A 21,527-nucleotide genomic window follows, 5' to 3' on the forward strand; every position below is an offset into this window, starting at 1 on the left:
AGAAGCTACCAAACTGACCTTCCTTTGAGCAGATTGAGTTTCTGGAGCATCACATTTGTGGGGTCAATTAAACGCTCAAAATGGCCAGAAAAAGAGAACTTTCATCTGAAACTCGACAGTCTATTCTTGTTCGTAGAAATGAAGGCTATTCCACAAAATTGTTTGGGTGACCCCAAACTTTTGAACGGTAGTGTGTATATATATATATATATATATATATATATATATATATATATATATATATATATATATATATATATATATACAGTACAGGCCAAAAGTTTGGACACACCTCCTCATTCAATGCGTGTTCTTTATTTTCATGACTATTTACATTGTAGATTGTCACTGAAGGCATAAAATCAATGAACACATGTGGAGTTATGTACTTAACAAAAAAAGGTGAAATAACTGAAAACATGTTTTATATTGTAGTTTCTTTAAAATAGCCACCTTTTGCTCTGATTACTGTTTTGCACACTCTTGGCATTCTCTCGATGAGCTTCAAGAGGTAGTCACCTGAAAGGGTTTTCACTTCACAGGTGTCATAGTTTTGATGCCTTCAGTGACAATCTACAAGGTAAATAGTCATGAAAATAAAGAAAAAGCATTGAAATGAAAAGGTGTGTCCAAACTTTTGGCCTGTACTGTATGTATATACAGTGGGGCAAAAAAGTATTTAGTTAAATACTTTTTTGCCCCACTGTATATATATATATATATATATATATATATATATATATATATATATATATATATATATATTAGGGCTGCAACAACTAATCAATTAAATCGATTAAAATCGATTATAAAAATAGTTGCCCATTAATTTAGTCATCGATTCGTTGGATCTATGCTATGCGCATGCGCAGAGGCTTTTTAAAAAAAAATTTTTTTTTTTTTTGAATAAATCTTTATTTATTAACTGCAACATTTACAAACAGCTGAGAAACGATAATCAAAATAAGTATGGTGCCAGTATGCTGGGGTTTTTTTCAATAAAATACTGGAAAGATTAGAAATGTAGTTTGTCTCTTTTATCCGATTATTAATCGATTAATCGACGTAATAATCGACAGATTAATCGATTATCAAATTAATCGTTAGTTGCAGCCCTTATATATATATATATATATATATATATATATATATATATATATATATATATATATATATATATACATATATATATATATATATATATATATATATATATATATATAGCAGTTGATTTGCTGATCCTCTTTTTCATTAACTGCTGAGAGGAAGAAAAAAATGTAAATGACATCTCATCTATTGAACAGTAAAAGTAACTAGTTTGGCAATTACTTTTAGAAGTAAAATATAACCCTGTTGAAACAATTGAAATAATTACTAAAGTATTAAATGTAAAGAAGTTTAATCACTTTATTTTTTTTATAATTGACCCTGACTTTCAAATGGTGGTAAAATAAGAGTATACGTACAACACTACTGGGATTAGACTAGATGTAAATCAGTCCGAATGTGTTATCAAAGTGCATTTCTATAGGATTTCCAAGAAAGAAAAACGATATTTAACAGTTGACAATATTTTACTAGGCAGTGCAGAAGAAAACTTGCATTTTTATTCCTCACCAAGTTAATTCAGATGAACCAAAGGTGACCACAGCTTACAATACAGAGGCGGCAAAATCAAAGATGATCGAGTTGGAAAAACAACATTTTTACATGTACAGCTTGTCTTAGTGTCCACGGTTTCTTTATTTTGCAGGGAATAAAGCAGAGTACAGCAGAACGTTGGATACAGTGACGGTTGTAATATTTATTATAGACGATCCATGCGGGTTAGTGCGACGCTGTCTGAGGAAGCTACAAGTGCAGTTATACACAGTTCTGATATGATCTCCCATTATGCTAATCTTTTACACTCTTCTTGTGAAGCTGTTTATGCATTTCATCGCAACTGCAAACAGCTCCAGGAAGAAAAAAATGGTTGCTTTTAAGATAAAAATATATATACCGCAGCAGCGACTGATGGACGAGGGTACGGTCAACTTGTATCATATTGATATATGTATCTTACAGGACATGATACTCTTCTACCTATTATTTAGTGGAAGCTGGGCTGCAACAAAAAGGCATAAATAAGCAAGTAAAGCAACATAAAGTAATGTTGATAGTTTCTTCATAATGTTAAGAAATGGTGAAAGAACATGACGGTTTCTTGTTTAGGGGACAAGCGGTCCTAGCCTCATCTCGACGTGGTGCGTCAGCCAAATAGCATCCGGCGCGGTGTCGCCGCCCTCCTCGCTGGGCCTGACGGGAGCGGTGAGGTTGCGGAAGTCGTGCCGAATCTTAAACGAAACGGTGACATCGGCATCGTCCTCTTTGCGGGGGATCACTTTGATGAAGAAACCAATCTTGTTGGACTTCCTGAAGGCAACAACACTGAGGAGACCGCATGAGGTAGAAATGTTAGTCTGTCGTTCCGATTGTGTGTGTGTGTGTGTGTGAATGTGTGTTTGTGTGTGTGTGTCTACTCACTCGGGGTCATCGTGGAAGTCTTGGGGTTCAGCCAATTCATCATACTCAGCAGCAGCATCCTTCCCTGCCAACAGCAGCTCCTTACGGGGCACGATGACCTCAAAGACAAACACAAGCCAAACACTCAATCCTCTCCTTTCACGGGAGGTCAAATAGGAGTTTCGTCTTTCGCTTTGCTTCCAATTCAATTTTACAACTGCCTAAACACATTTCCTGCACCTGAAAACGCAGCAAAGATTATATTCGGGGGGTGTGGGGGGTCTTGGAGTTAGCGAGGAAGTATGATGAGCAATACAAATAGCCTACAATCATCAGGTCTTTGAGTGGGTGATTAAAAAAGCTTATAGAAAAATATTCTTCAAAGAGTAAAATGAACATTTCACTATTTGAGTCATGACTGCATGGGTCAGCAAACATGATGTCGCACTAGGAGGTGAGTCAAACTCCCCCTTTTTGGAGGAGCTGGTCAATGTAAGTAGCCAAGCGTGGCTCCATGCGGCCCCTCCAGGTGTTTGAATATCAAATCAGGCAGAAAGACAACAGCACGCTCACTTTTGGCCGCAGTGCAAATAGAATTGGGTCAAGCTCTTGTTTTGGCCAGGAGCTCTTACTTACCTAGTCAGGCCCGTGACTTCATCATTAGAAGGAGAGGCCACGACAAACGGGCCGCCTGTCGGGGCAACAGGCAGCTCAGCAGACCGTCCTCCGATGGAATCACAGCGCCGCTCTCTCTGCCCGCGACAGCTGACAAACGGAGCTCAAACGCGACTTGACTCCTCGGCGAGTGGGTCCACTGCCAGTTCTATGCAGACGAGGACGTATTGCACACTGCTACCCACTATTGCATGTCATGTGCGCCACTTTTTTAAAGGAGACCTGATTTTCCCCTTTTCTGACTAAGAAATGTTTCAATTTTGAATCCTCGTGGTAAATATTGCCAAAGCAGCAAATCATAATTTTCATGCAGTTTTGGACTTGGTGTTTGAGTATTGTTTTAAAGATTAGCTATGTTGTAACGTCACAGCGATGTGGACGTACTTATTTGGACATTTAGTAAAGCGATTGGCCAGAGGGGAGGAGCTCTTCCCCCCCCCCCCCCCCGTCTGCTTTAAGCTGTGAGATAAATACAATAAAATGACAAAGGATATGATGATGATTCAAATATTGCAGCTTTATTACATTTACTACTATAAGCCGCTACTATTTTCCCACGCTTTAAACCCTGCGGCTTATAAACCAGTGCAGCTAATTTATGGATTTTTCTGTACAAACGGCCATAATGTTTTGTAATAAACAAATAGTTTTCATATTACACCGACAGAGACAATGAAAAGGTGTGTTATTGTTTGTGCTATGGCGCCACCTTTAGACAAGTTTGCTCACTCCTGGTGCTGCGGGTAGAAAATGTTCTTCCTGTTTCGTTCCTTGAACCAGGAAGATAACCGTCTATAGCGTTTCTGCTCAAAAGAATACGTCATTCATCACTCCAAGCAACGTTTGTAAGTTGTACAATACAGCTAAAACAATTCATACTTACTAAACTGACCCATGTGTGATGTCTGTAAGAGTGTTTTAATGAGTATTTGTACTTGATGTTGTAATGTAATCAAGTTAGCATTAGCGAATATGCTAACATGTTTACAACTGTTTGTGTTAGTTAGTATTATTGACTTACAATGGCAGGCTTTTTGCAATGTTTTAGTTTTGTAAATGCACCAAAGCGTCACCGTGGAGCTATTGAGTCTGTTTAGCTGATTGGAGAGCTAGCTTCTGCAGCTTGTGAGTCCATGACAATGACTTCTGTTTTGTTTGATCATCCGTTTTACTGCCGTGTGACAAGCATTGTTGGGAAACAATTAAGGTAGCTATATAAACATTTACAAATCTTTCGTACCGTATCTGCGGCTTATAGTCTAGTGCGGCTAATATATCTAAAAATATTTATTTATCCTAAAATTTTGTAGGTGCGGCCTAAATACCAGTGTGCTTTATAGCCTGAAAACTACGGTATAAATCTTTTAAGCATATTCTACCGTATTTTTTGGACCAAAAGTCACAGTTTTTTTCGTAGTTTGGCCGGGGGTGCGACTTATACTCAGGAGCGACTTATGTGTGAAATTATTAACACATTACCGTAAAATATCAAATAATATTATTTAGCTCATTCACGTAAGAGACTCGACGTATAAGATTTCATCGGATTTAGCGATTAGGAGTGACAGATTGTTTGGTAAACGTATAGCATGTTCTATATGTTATAGTTATTTGAATGGCTCTTACCATAATATGTTACGTTAACATACCAGGCACGTTCTCAGTTGGTTATTTATGCGTCATATAACGTACACTTATTCAGCCTGTTGTTCACTATTCTTTATTTATTTTAAATTGCCTTTCGAATGTCTATTCTTGGTGTTGGGTTTTATCAAATAAATTTCCCCAAAAAATGCAACTTATACTCCAGTGCGACTTATATATGTTTTTTTTCTTCTTTATTATGCATTTTCGGCCGGTGCGACTTATTCTCCGGAGCGACTTATACTCCAAAAAATACGGTACATATTTCTGGCCTTAAGTGGTAAATAATTAAGTGTTATGTGTTACAGTGTCTTATTTTCTATTTTTATGTTGTGGCAATCGATAAAGATACTGTAGTGACCAAGGGGGACTTCCGCTTCCGAGTTACGGGTAACAAACCGCAAATCAGTGCTGTCTTCACCGTAACAATCCAGTTGACCTACTTTTGTCAGAACAACTTTATGATGGACTTTAGCTCCTGCCGTGTCAATAACACATCTTTCCATTAGTTAGTCTTTGATGCAAGTGATGTCAAAAGACAACAGTGGAACATAGCGTCGGACATTTGGCGTGGCACTTCAGGCTAACAAGACTGATATAACTATCAGCAGCTGTCCGGGCAAAATGGAGATAAACTGTTGATTCAAGATGCACTTCATCTTCGACATCAATAACACAGCTTTTTGCATGAGCTGTGTGGAAAGACAATGCAGGACATGCAATGCTAACAACACAGAATGCCAACAACACGATGGTCACGTTGACCTGAGTTTTGCAGAACAACTTACACCTGTGGTTTCAGCACATAGAAGCTCAGTTCTAACTTAGTGGAATTACCCGGAATGTGACGAAGTATTTAATTATATAAGTAGCCATGTTCTAGTGACGCTTTGGGGATCCTGCGGGCTACCAGTGAGTACTGTATTTTAGAGTAGAACACACTCAATGCTACAATATTGGGTAAAACTAGAGCAAAGGTGACCATATATGGGTGTTATTTTGTTTTGACGGCTCTAATTATGTAAAAAATTCATATTTAGAAGGTCTTTTTTTAACTCTATTAAAATATTAGATTTATTATTATCAGTCCTAGTTTGCAAAAATGGTTTACTATGGTCAGGCCTGGAACCAATTAACCGCGATAAACGAGGGACGACTGTAATGAGAGTCAGTGCTTGAATTGTAGCGATACAGTGAATAGATCATTTCATACCAACATATGTATTTTTTAAAAGAGACATTAAAAGAGTGACATTTTTTTATAACGCTGCCAATATCTGAGCTATTAAAGGTTGTCAGTATTTTCCACCACAGTGCACCAATGTCTCCTGCACTGCCTTAGGGACAAATAGATGCTATTTTCCTCACCTCCACTATTACAGAAAGGTGAGTGTAGATTTTGCAAAGTAATGCCAGAAGGACACAAACTGCAGTTCTATTTGATTTCAATGGAAGCCTTTGGTCCCTTGGCTCCCAAACAACACACATTATGTATTATAAACAAAGCATGGAGCCTGAATTGGAATCCCTGAAGACAAACGGTTTCCAAGATGTATGAAATTTGGATTCGCTCAGCAAATATGATCCCATAGCGTCAATTGAAGCCAAATAATTTTGTTTCCGTCCCCCAGAGTTTTTCACTTGCCAGGTAATTGCTCAACACATTCCAAGAACGCTGCTGACTGATGATGTTCGCGTGAGCAATTAATTTCTACGATAAATTAGGCAAATTATCAGAAGCGTGCCTCCAAAAGACCTGTTAAGTTCTTCAGAGCAGTCGGTCATATTTCATGTGCTTTTCCTGTTTTCATTAAGATTTCACACCAGACTATTTCTACGTAACAGGTGCAGTGTAATTAAAGCACGCTCCGAGTTTGCCTTTTTTGCAATAATAACAAGAACACACGCAATGTTTGTCAAATAAAAAGCAGCCATTTCACGTGTTTTAAAAGAAGTGCTGCAAACGGAACTGCTGTAGTGATTACCTCTGCAGTGCTGTTAATGTTGTCTGGATCGTCCTCCTCGCAAGAGACCAGAGTGACGTGAGTGATGTTCTCCACAGGGTTGGTTAGGGTGAGCAGCACTTGGCTCTCCTAAAGACACCAGAAGGCAAACGTTTAATTAAATAATATATTTGAAACAAAACAAAGATAACCCCTTCATTTGTAGATTAAATGCATATAGGGGGTTTTTAACAGCTCATTAGATGTACTGACCTTCATGTGGCGCAGATTTGGAATGGACATAATTCTCACTTCAGGGATGTAACTCCTAGGGGAGGAAAGATAGAACTATATTTACAACAAAAGACCTGCAAAAACATTTCATTTAAGGTGAGAAATTAATAAGAACAACCACTAAAAACAATAAGGCAAATTAAACAGAAAGCCCTGGGCTAAAATGCTGAATAAGATTAAATAAAAATCACTGTAGCTTAGACAGAGAAACAAAACCTCCTAACACTCCAAGCTTTACAAATGCGTTTAGCTAAAGAATGAATTATACATTGTATAGAATATCAAAGTTGCAACGTCAGTTGGTAAAGTTGGGAGTTCAAAACATGTAGTAGTGATTTTAATGGGTACTTAGGAAATTCAATGGGTTCCCAATTAACAAAATATATTTATTTCCATTTCTTATATCTTTTTTCTTAAATTAGAGCATTATACTCCTGTGATGTGGTAAAGAGGGATATGGGTAGAATTAACGCAATATACTCATTTATGTTCAAAATGTATCTAAATTTAAACAAGATTCTAAATTTTGCAAACTCCTTTTCCTGCTTACTAAATAAAAGATGGATATCGGAAGCGTCCTGTATGTAAAGTACGAATCCACGACATAGACAATATACGATATAAGTTATAAAAATGTGAGCTTTTATTACTAACGTTATATCGTGGTAATGCATGTTGATGACACATTCCAGCTGTCTCCCGCAAATTTGACAACGACAAGCCAACGAGTGCATCCTCAACGCAATCTAGCGTCCTTGCTAGCGGCTAATGTCCCTCCAGAGTGCAGTAAGGCTACTTCTAAGTCAGTAATCCTCGCCTCCATGGCAATAAATAAGCTATGTTTCTTACAAGTATATATATATATATATATATATATATATATATATATATATATATATATATATATATATATACATATATATACATATATATAATAGCTAAACATGCTAGATCACTTGAATGTAAACAAAGGCGGATGGATAGTATCAATAGAGTAAATTGTCATTATATGATTGATACAACAGTGGTGAGATCGATATTTTTCAGTATCAAGAATCTTTTGTCATTTTTGTTATAGTTTACAAACTATTACGATTTTTTTATACAATTAAAACACTTCCTTGGGGTCTACATAATTGGTTCTTAACCTCTTTGACCTCAGGGACCAATTTTTCCACTACAGGAGGAGCCCGGGGCCCTTTTTTAAATATTAAAACTGAATTAGTCATCTTACTCTTGATTTTCATCTCATTCATTTCATTGTTTTCCATTTTCCATTTATTCAGTCAATGACACAGAAAAAGTACATTTTAGACAACATATGATAATATTAATTCATATAATGCAAAAGGTAATGTACAATATTTTAATCATATTCAATAAGTATATCTAACCTTCTTACAGTTTAACAGGTTAACAACCATGTCAAATTATAAGAAACCATGTGTTAATCACAAAGATTATTATTTATTTAACACATAAACCTTAAGCCAGAGGTGTCCAAACTGCGGCCCGCCGGACTCTTCAGAACAGCCCGCGAGACATCATAAATGTAATAATAAGACTGCTCCATCAGGTGATTCTCCACCCTTGGTATAGAATCCAGAGGTTTGTTCACTGTGGATTTATCACCCCCATGTGGTGGTGAGCAGAGCCATGGTCAATGTCTGTGAAATTCACTAACTAATGCAAACATCTGTCCCTACTCATGGTGTAAATTAACTATAACCAACAAATAAAGTCAACACACAGTCACAAATAACACACATCCTCCTCTTTGAACTTTGTAGACATTATAACCCACATATATATAATTTAAAATTACACATATATAAAAGCCCTTAAGTGAAAGATGGGTATTATATGCAAAACACTCACCCCATGTTTGGTGCATTTTAGCCGTTTGATATTTCTGACTGGTTACAAAACTTTAAGGAAGTCGTCACATCAGGGAAAGAAACAAGGTAGGAGTGGAACTTTCACATGCTCTTAATATTCAAGGGGTTATCGTTTATACTTCAAAAATTCATATTGCATTGTCGTCACAATCTGATGTCGGGCCTATTTAATTACATTACACATATTTAATAACACATGCTTCTGCATTATTGCAAGAGGCTGCAATATATATATCACGGTATATATTTTAGGCCAAATCGCCCATACCTAATGTGAAGACATAGCGTGTAAATAATAAAATGGCAAAAGCCCATTCAAGTATTTTTTGCTCACCGGCACTGCAGCGTTTGTTGTTTATTTCATTAGAGCATGTTCCTTAGATATTAAAACACCATTGACACGAATGAGCACAGCTTCGAGTAGTGGAAATGTAGGTTCATTTACTATGACACTCACATTTTTAATTGTTGAAATATCCGACATTCCTGTGCTTTCGCACCACAGATGTACTGCCATGAAAAGTAAGATCCACTTTGCAAATTGAACAATTTATTCGTGTCTTTGACCTGTTTAGTTTTCACTGGGGTGCTTTTTGCAGTGGTCGCAGGCATTTTTCTCTTCCTGTTGCTCAGCAGTCACTGGTTGCAAGCATGTTAGTTTCCGTAAGGAAAAACACGAGCGATGACATCATTGACTATTATCAACAAATACATTTGTCTGCGACAAATTGTATTTCCGTTTTTTGCTAGGATTGTAACAGTATTATAAATATTGCTGTGTTTTAGTTAGCTAGCAATAATGCTGTGGCATGTGACAGCAACAAACCACTATAATTTTTTTTCTGGCGCTATTAAATAGGCCCTTCTGAGAAGCAAACTACAAAATATTCCTGATTTGAAACCAAGAAGCTAGCGAGGCCAAACATCAATTTGTGAAGTGTTTACATTATTAATAGTTATAGTTAACCTTCTGTGAATCAGCATGCTTCAAACTAATACAAAAATGTCCACTGCAGAGGACACTGCTTCTCAGGAAGTTAAAAGTTAAAAGACACTAAACTGAAGTTTATATTTTTAGAGTTGCTACACTGGTTGTTTACATTGTCACTTTAAAGACACTTGACAGAAAGTTATTTTTTTTATATATAAATATATATATATGTGTGTTACTTGAAACACCGGATGTTTCTGTACCATTCTTAAAAAAATTAACTAGTATTTCAGAAAATACATGTTTCTTGTAATACAAATAATTAAAACATTTGATCATTATGTTGGTGTTCAAATACAGTAAGTGTTTATGCTAAACATTTCTGCCACTTCATTTTTCATACTATGGTAATTCTACCAGGTCTTCTTAAAATTTTACAGTAATACCGCACCGAGGCCTTAATATCGTGACGTATCGTACCGTTGTTGTTCACAATGTATCGTACTCTTATAGGAAAAATAAGGCGTGTGAATTGGCTGCATCCTTTTAGACTGTAATGCGATAAAGACGAAGGACGCGTACCTCGCTAGCTACATTGACGATCATACATGACGTCACACAAAAAGTCAGCATTACCTTTGGTTTTTTCAACTCACTCAAAAAAGCTTAATTAACTGCTAATACTAAAAAACCTCTATATCGCTCCGCAAGCACATTCCTGGTCACTGTCCATTAGGTGTCAAAGTGTGAGTAGCTTTACTTCATTTTAATTTTAAATATATTGTATTATACAGTGGTTCACTGCTCATTCTACTTGTACAGCAGTAAGGAAAAGTTTATCCTGGACAGATAAAGGTTTTATGATGGCCAATTGATCCTGCAACAACTTTTTGCAACATTATTTCTTATGACGAAACACTGTGTTGAAATTAAAACAACCTGATTGGATTACAGTATGTCTGGATCATGTGACTTTTCTGCATTTGTACTAGCTAGCGTTGCCAGATGATTATTGTATTTCAGCGATAATTTCCCCCCGTGTACAATAAATAATTCCATTGATGGAGGATTATTTTACGGCTATTATTAACAAATACAAATAGGATACCTACTGTACTATGGCTGGCAATGTGTATTGTCTCATTGACTCTTTACATCCAGGTGGGGGCAGCTTTTAGTTGATAATTTAAAAGTTAAAACTATAGTATAAGCTGTACTATACACAGTCTCTGATACAATAATACAATATATTGAGCCAATTATATAAAGCTTTAGTGAGAACAAACATAATGTGAAAATACTGCACACCAGTTTACCTGCAAACTTATAATTTGTGTTCTTATCTTTTCGAGGCCATCATTTTCTATACAGCTCTTAAATGGAATCTCAAGTGTTTCTAATGTTGTGTGGCATGTGTGAGTGTATGTTGAATGTGTGTCTGTCGTTTAACACTCACAGAGCCACCAGCTGAATTTTAAACTTGATTGAAGTGGGATTAAATTCGGGTTTGCTCAGGTTGTGCTCACATTTCTGAGGGGTTCAAATGGAGAAAAATAAACATGAACACAAAAGTCAGTCATCATCAGTCTACATTGATGACAAAATGTTGGGCCAGAATATTTCTTACTGACCCTGCAGCGCAGTGAGCGCTTCATCAGGAGGTGTTTGTGTCGGGGGTGCAGCTGTGAGGCTCCGGCAGGCTGGAAGTCGGGCTGCAGAAGTCGCTGGCGCAGCCGGGTCACTGAGAAGATGAAACTCATCTTCAAAAGGGCACATAATTAACTATTGTTTAGGAGAAATATTTCCTTACCCTCTGGCAAACTGATGGGTCTAGTGTAAAAATCTTCAGGCAGAGGCTCCACCTCATCAAGAGCCTGTGCAGGCTTAATGGTGATCTCCCTCTGGTCCTCCCCCTCTTTTAGACTGCCAAGTAACACATGTCCGGTCATCAATATTCCCTTATAATGAAGACCATTTCTTCCACTTAGTTATAATCACACACAATTATCTTAAGCGTCCATTATCCCTCATAATCTCATGTTTTAACACAGGACAAAAAAAATCACTAAAACGTATGTTCTATAATCAAATTCTTCCTAGTCACAGCATTGGTTCTTAGATTAGCTATATTACATCTGCAATTTCAAAAGAAAGCATTTAGCATCCCATTAGTCCTGATCTACTTTATAATTGTCTACTGAGGAGGTGGGATTTTTTTAATGGCCATTAATTACACCCTGTCAATTTTTTTAATTATTTTTTTTTAATGTCGGTCATTTATTTATACTCATAGAACAGATGGGGGTCCTGGATGTAACGTGCAGAGGACAGCTGTTCTCAACAGTAATTGTGTAAGCACAAATGATGTAAGTCAGATAAAGTGGCTCTATTAATTCACAAAAATAAAGCCCAGTGCATCTGGGATAGGCTCCAGCACCCCCGAAGCGGTAGAAAATGGATGGAAAGCTAATGTATTTTACTGTCTCAAAATAATAATTAGAACAATCAAAAACACCACCATTGGCAAGCATATGTTATCATTAGGGACATAATTATATGAACATTTCATTTTATTGTGAACAAAATGATCAAGGTTATCATTATCATGTTGTTGAATGTGCTCAAAAATACTTTAACACACACTATAATCAACATATTTTATTTAATATTTCATTTCATACAAGTATAGATTGGGATATGTTGTTTCTTAATGGGTAAAGAAGATAATGTGTCTTGTATTTATGTTAGCGCTTAAGCTAGCAAGTAGCACGCTAGTCTGTGAGTTTATCAAAGTGCGGTTATTGATCACAGTTCCAGGATAATTCTAATTTGAAACAGCAATATTAATTGTAGAGAGTTTTACCACGGTTCATCATTGCATCCTTATTTATCATTAGTTAGCATACTTATTATACTTATGTAATACATAATATGCATGGTTAGTTAGTGCTGAATTGAAAATCCGTTAAAGTCTGTGCCTAGACAATAAAACCGAAGGTGGAGAAATTTTCGAGAAGGAAAGGATTTAAAAAACAGATGCTATGGTTACTGTTGAACTGGGGAATAAAACCATACAGTCTTCCAACCACTGCCTTTGTAGCATAACCTTATATTGTCACTGATCTCCTGCCAGCATGTGTATGTGTTACATTCTTGGAGCAGGGAGTGGGCACTGGGCGAGATATCATTTTTGCAGCACATTCAAAAGTTAGAACGTTTTTTTCTCGGCCCCAGTCTGTGCCCCCTGTACTTGTGCAGTGACAATAAAAATCCTTGTGTGTAAAAAAAACACGGAACTCACGAAAGACCCGCCAGGGTTGAAATGGGTGCGCCAGTCCTCTGCCGCTGCAGCCGTGTCCCAAGCCCGTACTTTTCCTGCACGACCAAGAAGAAAAAGGATCAGACATACGACTTCTGACAGAAGCTGACATCGATTAAAGAAGCAATATAGGGCATAAGTAGAAATAAGAAAAAAAAGCTTTGTGGTGAGAGACAATAAAACTTTTTGGCCATGATTAGGAGGAGAGAATGGACTAAAATTGTTGTATTGTGTTTGCATGTTTTTGTTATAGCTGTTACAGGGGTCTTACTGTGATTTTTTTGTTCTACATTTAAAACACTTCCTTGTGGTCTACATAACATGTAATGGTGGTTCTTTGGTCAAAATGTTGTATAGATGTTTTTACAGACCTTCTTCAAGCCGCTTCCTGACCATCTCTTCATGATGTGGCGTTTTGTGAAAGAAGGTGCTATTTACTTGCCTCCACTTTGACTGCCTCTTCTCGAAGTCAGCCATGTTGTAGTTTTTAGCTCTTACATATGGAGTCTACTGACAGATATAACTTTGAACTATACGCTACTTCGTATTAGAAAGGGCAACGGCGGAAAATGTAAGTGCATGTACAAGCCAGTCTGCCCCACAACAAGAGAATAGAGAAAAAGAAGGAGCTTATTGACTACATCGTTGGACTACAATGGCGGACACGTGCAAAGCTTTTTGGGTAAATCTCTACTATATCTAAAGCTATCCGCTGATGTCACACTTGGTAAAAACTTCCCAAATTGAGCAAATTCCAAACGGTTTGTTTGAAGGAAGAATGAAGGAAGGCAAGGTTGTTTTTATAAATATCTCCGCAATACCTCCATGGTTTGACTTCAACTTTCAACACAAGAACAGGTACCAATAGGTGAAAAAAGTTGGTTTTGCATAATAAGGCCCCTTTAAAAAAATTAATATGAATCATCATGATACACAAATAGGCACTGGCTCTTTAAATAAATGTTCTGAAGACATAATACACATTAGCAACAACGTCTCTCCTGCTAGCCTGTACAAAAGGCTCCATTGTGACTCCAAAGTCTCATGTAAGCAAAGAGACATTCATGTGATCTGTGAGCTCACACTCAGAGTAGCAATGAAGACAAGGAAGTAGAAAAAGTTGTTAAAAAAAAAAAAAAAAAAAGACAAATACAACTCACCACCACATGAATAGTGTGTTGCTGTGAGGGGATCAAAAAGAAAATATCAGGGTGCATTAGCAAAGGAAAAGGGAGAGAGTAAAGGTGCCGTGATTAAGGAAACATTAGTGGCAGGTGACATGCAACAGCAACACCGACATTTTCTTAATGGAAAAACACATATAGGTAAGCCTTAAATATTATTGTGAGGGATTAGATTGTTTTGCATTCAGAAACTGAAATACTGAATGGACTGAATTTAATTGATCTATATTTTATATAGTAGATTTTTAGGCCCAGTATATTATAGTACTTGGCAATAACATTCTAAATAGCACATATGCACCAAATGTTCATCCTCAACACAAAAATAAATAAAATGCTTCACTTGCAAATTAAATCAATCTATTTTGCAATATAGCAAACATTACACTGAGGCTCAGATTTTACAAAAAGGCTTGATGTTTGACTCAGCACAACAGTAGCAGTGTACCGAGAAAGCCAAAGGCATGCCCTGTCGTCTCCTGGCCAGCTTCTTCCTGTCGCGCTCCTGCTTCTCTCTGTGAGCCAGCTGCTGGTAATACTCCATCAGTTTGGTAATCTGGGGGGAAAGTCACACCAGAGAGAGACGCTTGTTTTTAATAATGTCGGTAAGAAAATGACATGTGGTGACAACAGCTACTACAAGAATATACAATACAATAGCATGGATGTAGGGCTGCAACTAACGATTAATTTGATAATCGATTAATCTGTCGATTATTACTTTGATTAATAATCGGATAAAAGAGACAAACTACATTTCTATCCTTTCCAGTATTTTATTGGAAAAAACAGCATACTGGCACCATACTTAATTTGATTATTGTTTCTCAGCTGTTTGTACATGTTGCAGTTTATAAATAAAGGTTTATTAAAAAAAAATTTAAAAATGTAAAAAAAAAAAAAAAAATGAATTATAAAAATTGCCTCTGCGCATGCGCATAGCATAGATCCAACGAATCCATGACTAAATTCATCGCCAACTATTTTTATAATCGATTTTAATCAATTTAATCGATTAGTTGTTGCAGCCCTACATGGATGTTGCCAAGTATGCATCCTCCATCCCTGATGCATTGAAATCTGAAAAGATGCAGTAGAGTTGCTTTTCAAGAATCCTAGGAACGCACCTCAATTTTCCCATAAAAAAAATATACATTGTGAACAACAACTCGTGTTTAATATCCCGGTAACCAACGATCCAACTATAAATGAAAATTAACTCTATAGCTTTGCAGTCATCGATCAATTATAATGTGTATAATGTGTGTTACCATGAATTGATTTACGTGGACCCCGACTTAAAGAAGTTGAAAAACATATTAGGGTGTTACCATTTAGTGGTCAATTGTACGGAGTATGTACTGTACCGTGCAATCTACTAATAAAAGTTTCAATTAATCAATCAAAAGTGTGTTGGTTTTCTTTATTTTTTGCTTTCAAGCAGGGTATAGAGGGTTCACTTTGAGCTTGGCTCTCAGCACCTGAGCGTGTTCATTCAATTGCTTGTATTCAGTCACGTGACTTCATCCTGGAAGTGACAACCAGTAATGGTCAACCAAGCCAAGATGGCTGTTGTACAGCAAGCAGCACGCAATCTATCTGAGTAGAAAAGAGTCTTAAATCTTCCTGCAAAAAGCAGATACATGTAAAAAATCTAACTATGAAATGGAATAGATCCCCTATACTTTATCAAAAAAAGACATATCGAACTTTTGTGCTCCAGACGCTATTCTACATGACAAAACATATCGAAACTTGTAAAAGCATAGAGGTCTACAACTTCTTTGTGTGTGGCTGGGTCAAGGAAATTAGTGTCAAGACTCTCTCGGATAAATATGAAATGTTTTTGGTCGGGTAAAGTTGCATTTTATTATTTAACTTCGGGTCTAAGCTGCCACGTTTGTTGCTGTTGCACGCGCCGGTTACAAGTAGCGTGGTTTTCCCCAACTTTATCCAAATATGACTATACATGTCAACCTTGTCTATGTGCTGAAAGCTTCATGAATGATTGCTGCCTTTAGTAAAAACTTAACTCTTTTAGGTTTTGCTCACATTTGCTTTCTTTTACTTTGAGTCGGCGAATCTGTGATTTTCAAAACACTCGTAGTGTTTAAGAAATACAAATAAATGGGAAATAATAAACGCTGAAAGTGTATTAAACAAACCTTAAAACGGAGTGATCACCGCAAACTCATGCATTCTTCAACTCTGCTCCCTTGGACTGGAGTGTGAGCTGCTTTTCTCGTCGTCATTTCGTAAAATCTTGCACTCTTCCATCCTTTTTGATTACCTCTCGGAAAACTCTGAAGAAACATTTATCCTTTTTGCAATTTGAACAATTCGTACAGCCGAAAACAACACAAGCATATTACATTTTTTTTTTTTTTTTTTTTTTAGAATTTTGATTGTTGTGGCAGACGTTTGGAATTGCATTTTTATGCTTCATTTTAAAAATCTTTCAACACGAAGCAGTTGTATGTTTTGTTTAACATACGTTAATTAGTTTTACGCTTGTGTTACTGCATTTCATAACAGCGATAGTTCGATGAATTTGATGCCTTTTGGGAAAATGTGTTTCTAAATACAAACTGGATGTTGATCAGTGTCCCTGAACTGATTTTGTGTCCAACCTCAAAGGTTCCGGTATAATATAAAGACACTATGAGCCATTGAGATGTTGTGGGCTGTATTCAATCAGAGACATCTATTCACAACTAAACATGTGATCAACCCAATGGAATTTAAATGACTGCAAGGAAAAAAAAACTCACCCGTTGAGTATGACAGTTTTCAGGCTCCTGCCACCCACCACTGGCTGCAGAGAACAAAATTGAAATTTGAATGCATACAGCATTGGATATTTTTTCATCTTTATGAAAGACATCTTTAAATATAGGCACAATTTGCTGCCAAATTCACCTTGTATTCAGTCACGTGACTTTTTCTGACACCGGTGAACGAAGTAGTGGTCATCTAAACCAACATGGCTACTGTGTGTGTGAACTATTTGAGTACGCCTAAACCTTACCGCTAAAAGTAGACACGAGCAAAAAAATCTGAATATGCAAAGGAATCGATTCCAATACTTGATCAAAAATAAGTTTGTTGAGTGATCTCAAGTATTATCCGTTGGTATGGAGGTTAAGTTGTGTCTTTATGACGAAACCTTTTTGTTTGACACTGAATTTATGTAATTGAATTTTTTGCGTTTGAATTTTGTGACCAGAATTTTTTGTACATCAAATTATGCTGACAATTTCATTGAAAAAAAAAAATGGTTTTAAAATTCAGTGTATAATAAATCAGTGTAAAAAAATTCAGTGTCGAAAGAATTGCTGCTTCAAAAAGCAAGACTCACTTCCGGTAAATTAAGACTGAAGCAATCTAGCCTGTCTCAAAACCAGCCAATGAGGTGTCAAGTTTTAAGTCACATGACAAAGGCCTTGCAAAACAGCATAAAAAAGCAGTTTACTGGGCTACCTGGACATTAAACAACATAATTAACATTTCAATGTTAATTATGATTATGATCTTTTTTTAAACTATAGAAATGAATGAATGGTTAGAATTTGCACTTTTGAGTGACATACGAAGCTCTGCTTCATGCAGACGAGGCACAAACAGAGTGGAGCAGAGTTGGCGGGATTTTTACTGAGCAGCGAGTGTCAGAAGGAGGCAGAGTTCTACAGCAAAGTTCCGCAGACAAGTGATATTATATCGAAGACGTAGATGTTTTTTACCCTTGCCATTCATGTTTCACCATGTTTATTGCATCTTTGTTGCTCTTGCTCGATTATAAAAGATGTCAATCAAGGAGGTGGTCTGCAGTAGAGGAGCAACATTCATATATTCTCAATATTCAGTGTTTTATTGCTCATAGTTAATATTGTAAATCCCGCATTATGTATTTTCATGTACATTCTGAGTGTCTTTTCAGTGTACAACTAAAAAGACCATCTCAAAAACAGAATTAACTTTAGTTTTTTTTACCGAATTATATGACAGTTAAAATGCCTAAACTGTGAACAAATAACGTTGTTGCTCTACATCAGGAATGTCAAACTCATTTTCATTGAGGGCCACGTCGCAGTTATGGCTGCCATCAGAGGGCCGCTTGTAACAGCGAATAATGTATGAATTTGCCTCTGGATTTCATTATTAATTATATAAATTGTTTTAAGTAGACTGTTGATTTTACAGTAAAAACTTTACATTTACCGTAATTTCCGGACTATAAGCCGCTACTTTTTCCCCTCGTTCTGGTCCCTGCGGCTTATACAACGGTGCGGCTTATTTACGGCCTGTTCTTCTCCGACACCGACGAAGAGGATTTCGGTGGTTTTAGTACGCAGGAGGAAGACGATGACACAATGATTAAAGACTGACTTTTCATATACAGGTAGGCTGGTTATTTTGATAACGTACATGCGAGCACTTTGTATTACTTTGCACCGTTGTATTATTTGTACTCTGCACGAATGCTGTTCGCCATGTCAAAGATGTGAAAGTTTGATTGAATGATTGAAAGATTTATAGTTAATAAATGGGACGCTTTGCGTTCCCAAACAGTCATCTCTGTCCCGACAATCCCCTCCGTGGTAGCAGGAACCCCTATATACTACGGTAATTACACATCAAAACCCTGCGGCTTATAGTCGGGTGCGGCTTATATATGGAGCAATCTGTATTTTCCCCTAAATTTACCTGGTGCGGCTTATATTCAGGTGCGGCTTATAGTCTGGAAATTACGGTACAAAATGTTACTGTAAAATATTGCGTTTTTATTTTTTACGGTAAATGAAAGAACAGTACCACTGTTTTTTGGGGGGTTTTACGGAAAAAGCGGTCAGCTTAGTTGCCAGAATTTTTGTGGTTTTTACAAAATTATATATTGTTAATGGAAAAACAGTACAAGTATTTTTTTTATTCTGGCAACTTAGCTGCCAGTTTTTCTACCATAAAAACAAATGTACCGTCTTTCCATTTACAGTAATACACCTTTAAAAACAACAACCGTAGTTTTTACAGTCAAAAACTGGCAGCTCAGTCAACAGAAGTCTAACGCAAAAAACAGTAGTAGGATTTTTCTATTTACAGTAATATGCTGTAAAGAACAACGTAAAATGTATTGTCATTTGTATTAATTTGATAGGTAGTTTGCTGTAAAGTTAAGTAATTTAATTTAGACAAAAACATGTCTGGAAAGTATGATAATATACTGTAATATTTGTTGCAATCTTGGATAATATTAAAGTTTAAAATGTATGCAAATTCAAGCAGTACATATATTTTTTCTGTCAAAATGAAAAAAATGTAGTGAGAAAATATTAAGTATTTTATTGACACGTATAATTTCCAGGTGTTTGCAGGCCAGATAAAATGATGCAGGGCAGATCTGGCCCCCGGGCCTTGAGTTTGACACCTGTGCTGTACATGATATGAAAAGAGAAAACTTTTTTTTTTTTTGTGGCTTCCATTAATTTCTGTTTTTTTGCTTATTAGTCGTAAAGTGGAACCAGTTGCAGTGGGTACAACAAGAGGGCAATATTGTAAGCTTTGACATTGTACAGTATTTCGCACTTCTTGATTTCCTCTCAAGGACCTCTAAAAAAACTTGTATCCTTTTCGTGATTTGAATGGGGCCCAACACATCCTAAAACAACGCAAGCATAGGGAATTTTTCTTTAAGAAAGCCAAAATACAGCCCTATCCGCTTTGACAACAGACACTCGCCTAACCACCGCTTCGAGTCTCAAATATTTAATGAGCCGTATGTCACGTCAGGTGACTACAACCTGCAGTACCCACCCACTGATTTGTCAGCCATTCCCACATCCCGCGAGGTCCAGCGGCAGAAGCCACAAGCCAGGTAGTAGGCCTTCTTCATTGCAGTCTTAGTAGGATCATCAGGCAAAGGAGCGGGGATGTTTGTTGCCCGAGTAGACAGGGTGTGCATGCAACAAGGGCAGTCAAAACAGTTGGCACACCTACAAAAACAGCATTGTAAGCAAATTTATACATCAAAAAAGGGAAAATAGACTTTTCCGCAAACTACATTATGTTAACCTCACCTGTTCTTTTTCAGTTTAGCTTCTGCAGATGGCATGTTTTCCAAGCAGCTCGGGCAGTAATGAGAGTCCACCTGGGTTTAGTGAAAAGAGAGGGTGGTAAATACAGATATTATTCATCTCAGGAAGATAATTGAGGAGGAGATTAAACAACCCTGGAAATAAAATGCCTAATTGGTACTAATGGAAGAAGTGTCAGAGGATAACTCGCAGAGGAGGATACAAATGAAGTGGACACAGTCACATATTTGACATATGATTAGAATTTCTTAAGACGACACAACTATGAAGCCAATGATGGAATTAAATATTGGACGCTGATTTCAGACCATTTGGGTGTGGTGTTCGTAACTGTGAGCTGAATTAGCAAGCTACTTTAACAACGACCACCACCATATGGCTGATAAAATACTCTCTTTCCACCGGAATAAAATTATTATTTTATAATACTGTGGTAAGAATGGGTTTGTCAATGTTTACTACATCTGGCTAGTGCTATGCTAATTAGCTTATAAGAGAACTAACATAAACGGAAGTCAAAGCACGCACAGCAACCAATCAAATGAAACGAAACGTTGACTGACAGGTTGCACAGCCAATGGATGCACGAGAAAGCCGCCTTGGGACCCGCCTACATGTCAGCGCCGCTAGCAATGCGGCTAACAAAACGTACAAGCTCGCACGTCACAGCAATGAATAAAAACAGGATAAAAACGTACCTCGTGAGACACACATTCTAGGGATCGTAGTTCGCTGCAGTAACGGCAAAAATAAAGCTGGGAAATAGGAGCTCTGATCCGCTTTTCTCCACGAACCAGATAGACGACTCTATCCGGCTGGAGAAGGGAGGCCATCTCTGCCAGTATGCCAGATTTGCACCACAGTGACGGTCGGCTGTGCTGCTTGCTTGTTACCGAATCGAAGCTTGCAATGTCGTCCTCTTGTGGTCATCACTGGAACTGTCTTCAGGAAAAAAAAAATGAACGGAAGCCACAAAAAATATATACATATTTTTATTTTAAATCACGTAGTGCAAAGACATTGTTTGTTCACAGTTTAGGCTTAA

At 37.0% G+C, this 21,527-nt stretch overlaps 2 protein-coding genes across 4 annotated transcripts in view; one reads left to right on the plus strand and one right to left on the minus strand.

Annotated features, from left to right (window-relative positions):
- gpx3 (glutathione peroxidase 3) overlaps positions 1-21,527 on the plus strand; it is a 201,658-nt gene that overhangs the window by 162,160 nt on the left and 17,971 nt on the right. The gene's annotated exons all lie outside the window — the stretch shown is intronic.
- dctn4 (dynactin 4) lies at positions 1,720-21,420 on the minus strand. 2 transcript variants are annotated; one of them, XM_062045678.1, is made up of 14 exons: positions 21,181-21,420; positions 20,465-20,535; positions 20,202-20,380; positions 17,165-17,208; positions 14,842-14,949; positions 14,370-14,390; positions 13,192-13,265; positions 11,701-11,813; positions 11,522-11,631; positions 11,347-11,420; positions 7,041-7,095; positions 6,810-6,917; positions 2,527-2,624; positions 1,720-2,430 (listed from the first exon to the last, which is right to left on the minus strand). In XM_062045678.1, the coding sequence occupies exons 1-14, from the start codon at positions 21,313-21,315 to the stop codon at positions 2,211-2,213; spliced, it is 1,410 nt and encodes a 469-aa protein (XP_061901662.1). In that variant the 5' UTR covers positions 21,316-21,420; the 3' UTR covers positions 1,720-2,210. The 2 variants fall into 2 exon arrangements, with proteins under 2 accessions (XP_061901662.1, XP_061901663.1); XM_062045679.1 differs by lacking the exon at positions 14,370-14,390.

This window comes from Entelurus aequoreus, linkage group LG04 (genome assembly GCF_033978785.1).
Source record: "Entelurus aequoreus isolate RoL-2023_Sb linkage group LG04, RoL_Eaeq_v1.1, whole genome shotgun sequence".
In the NCBI taxonomy this organism is placed as follows: Eukaryota; Metazoa; Chordata; class Actinopteri; order Syngnathiformes; family Syngnathidae; genus Entelurus; species Entelurus aequoreus.

What these genes read in the sequence shown, in the direction of transcription:
- dctn4 (XM_062045678.1), bottom strand. Translation starts at nt 21,315, where the DNA reads ATGGCCTCCCTTCTCCAGCCGGATAGAGTCGTCTATCTGGTTCGTGGA. An exon ending in GCTAAACTGAAAAAGAACAG is followed by an intron (nt 20,381 to 20,464) that starts GTGAGGTTAACA and finishes CTGTTTTTGTAG; the next exon opens with GTGTGCCAACTGTTTTGACT. An exon ending in TCAACCCTGGCGGGTCTTTC is followed by an intron (nt 11,814 to 13,191) that starts GTGAGTTCCGTG and finishes GTTACTTGGCAG; the next exon opens with TCTAAAAGAGGGGGAGGACC.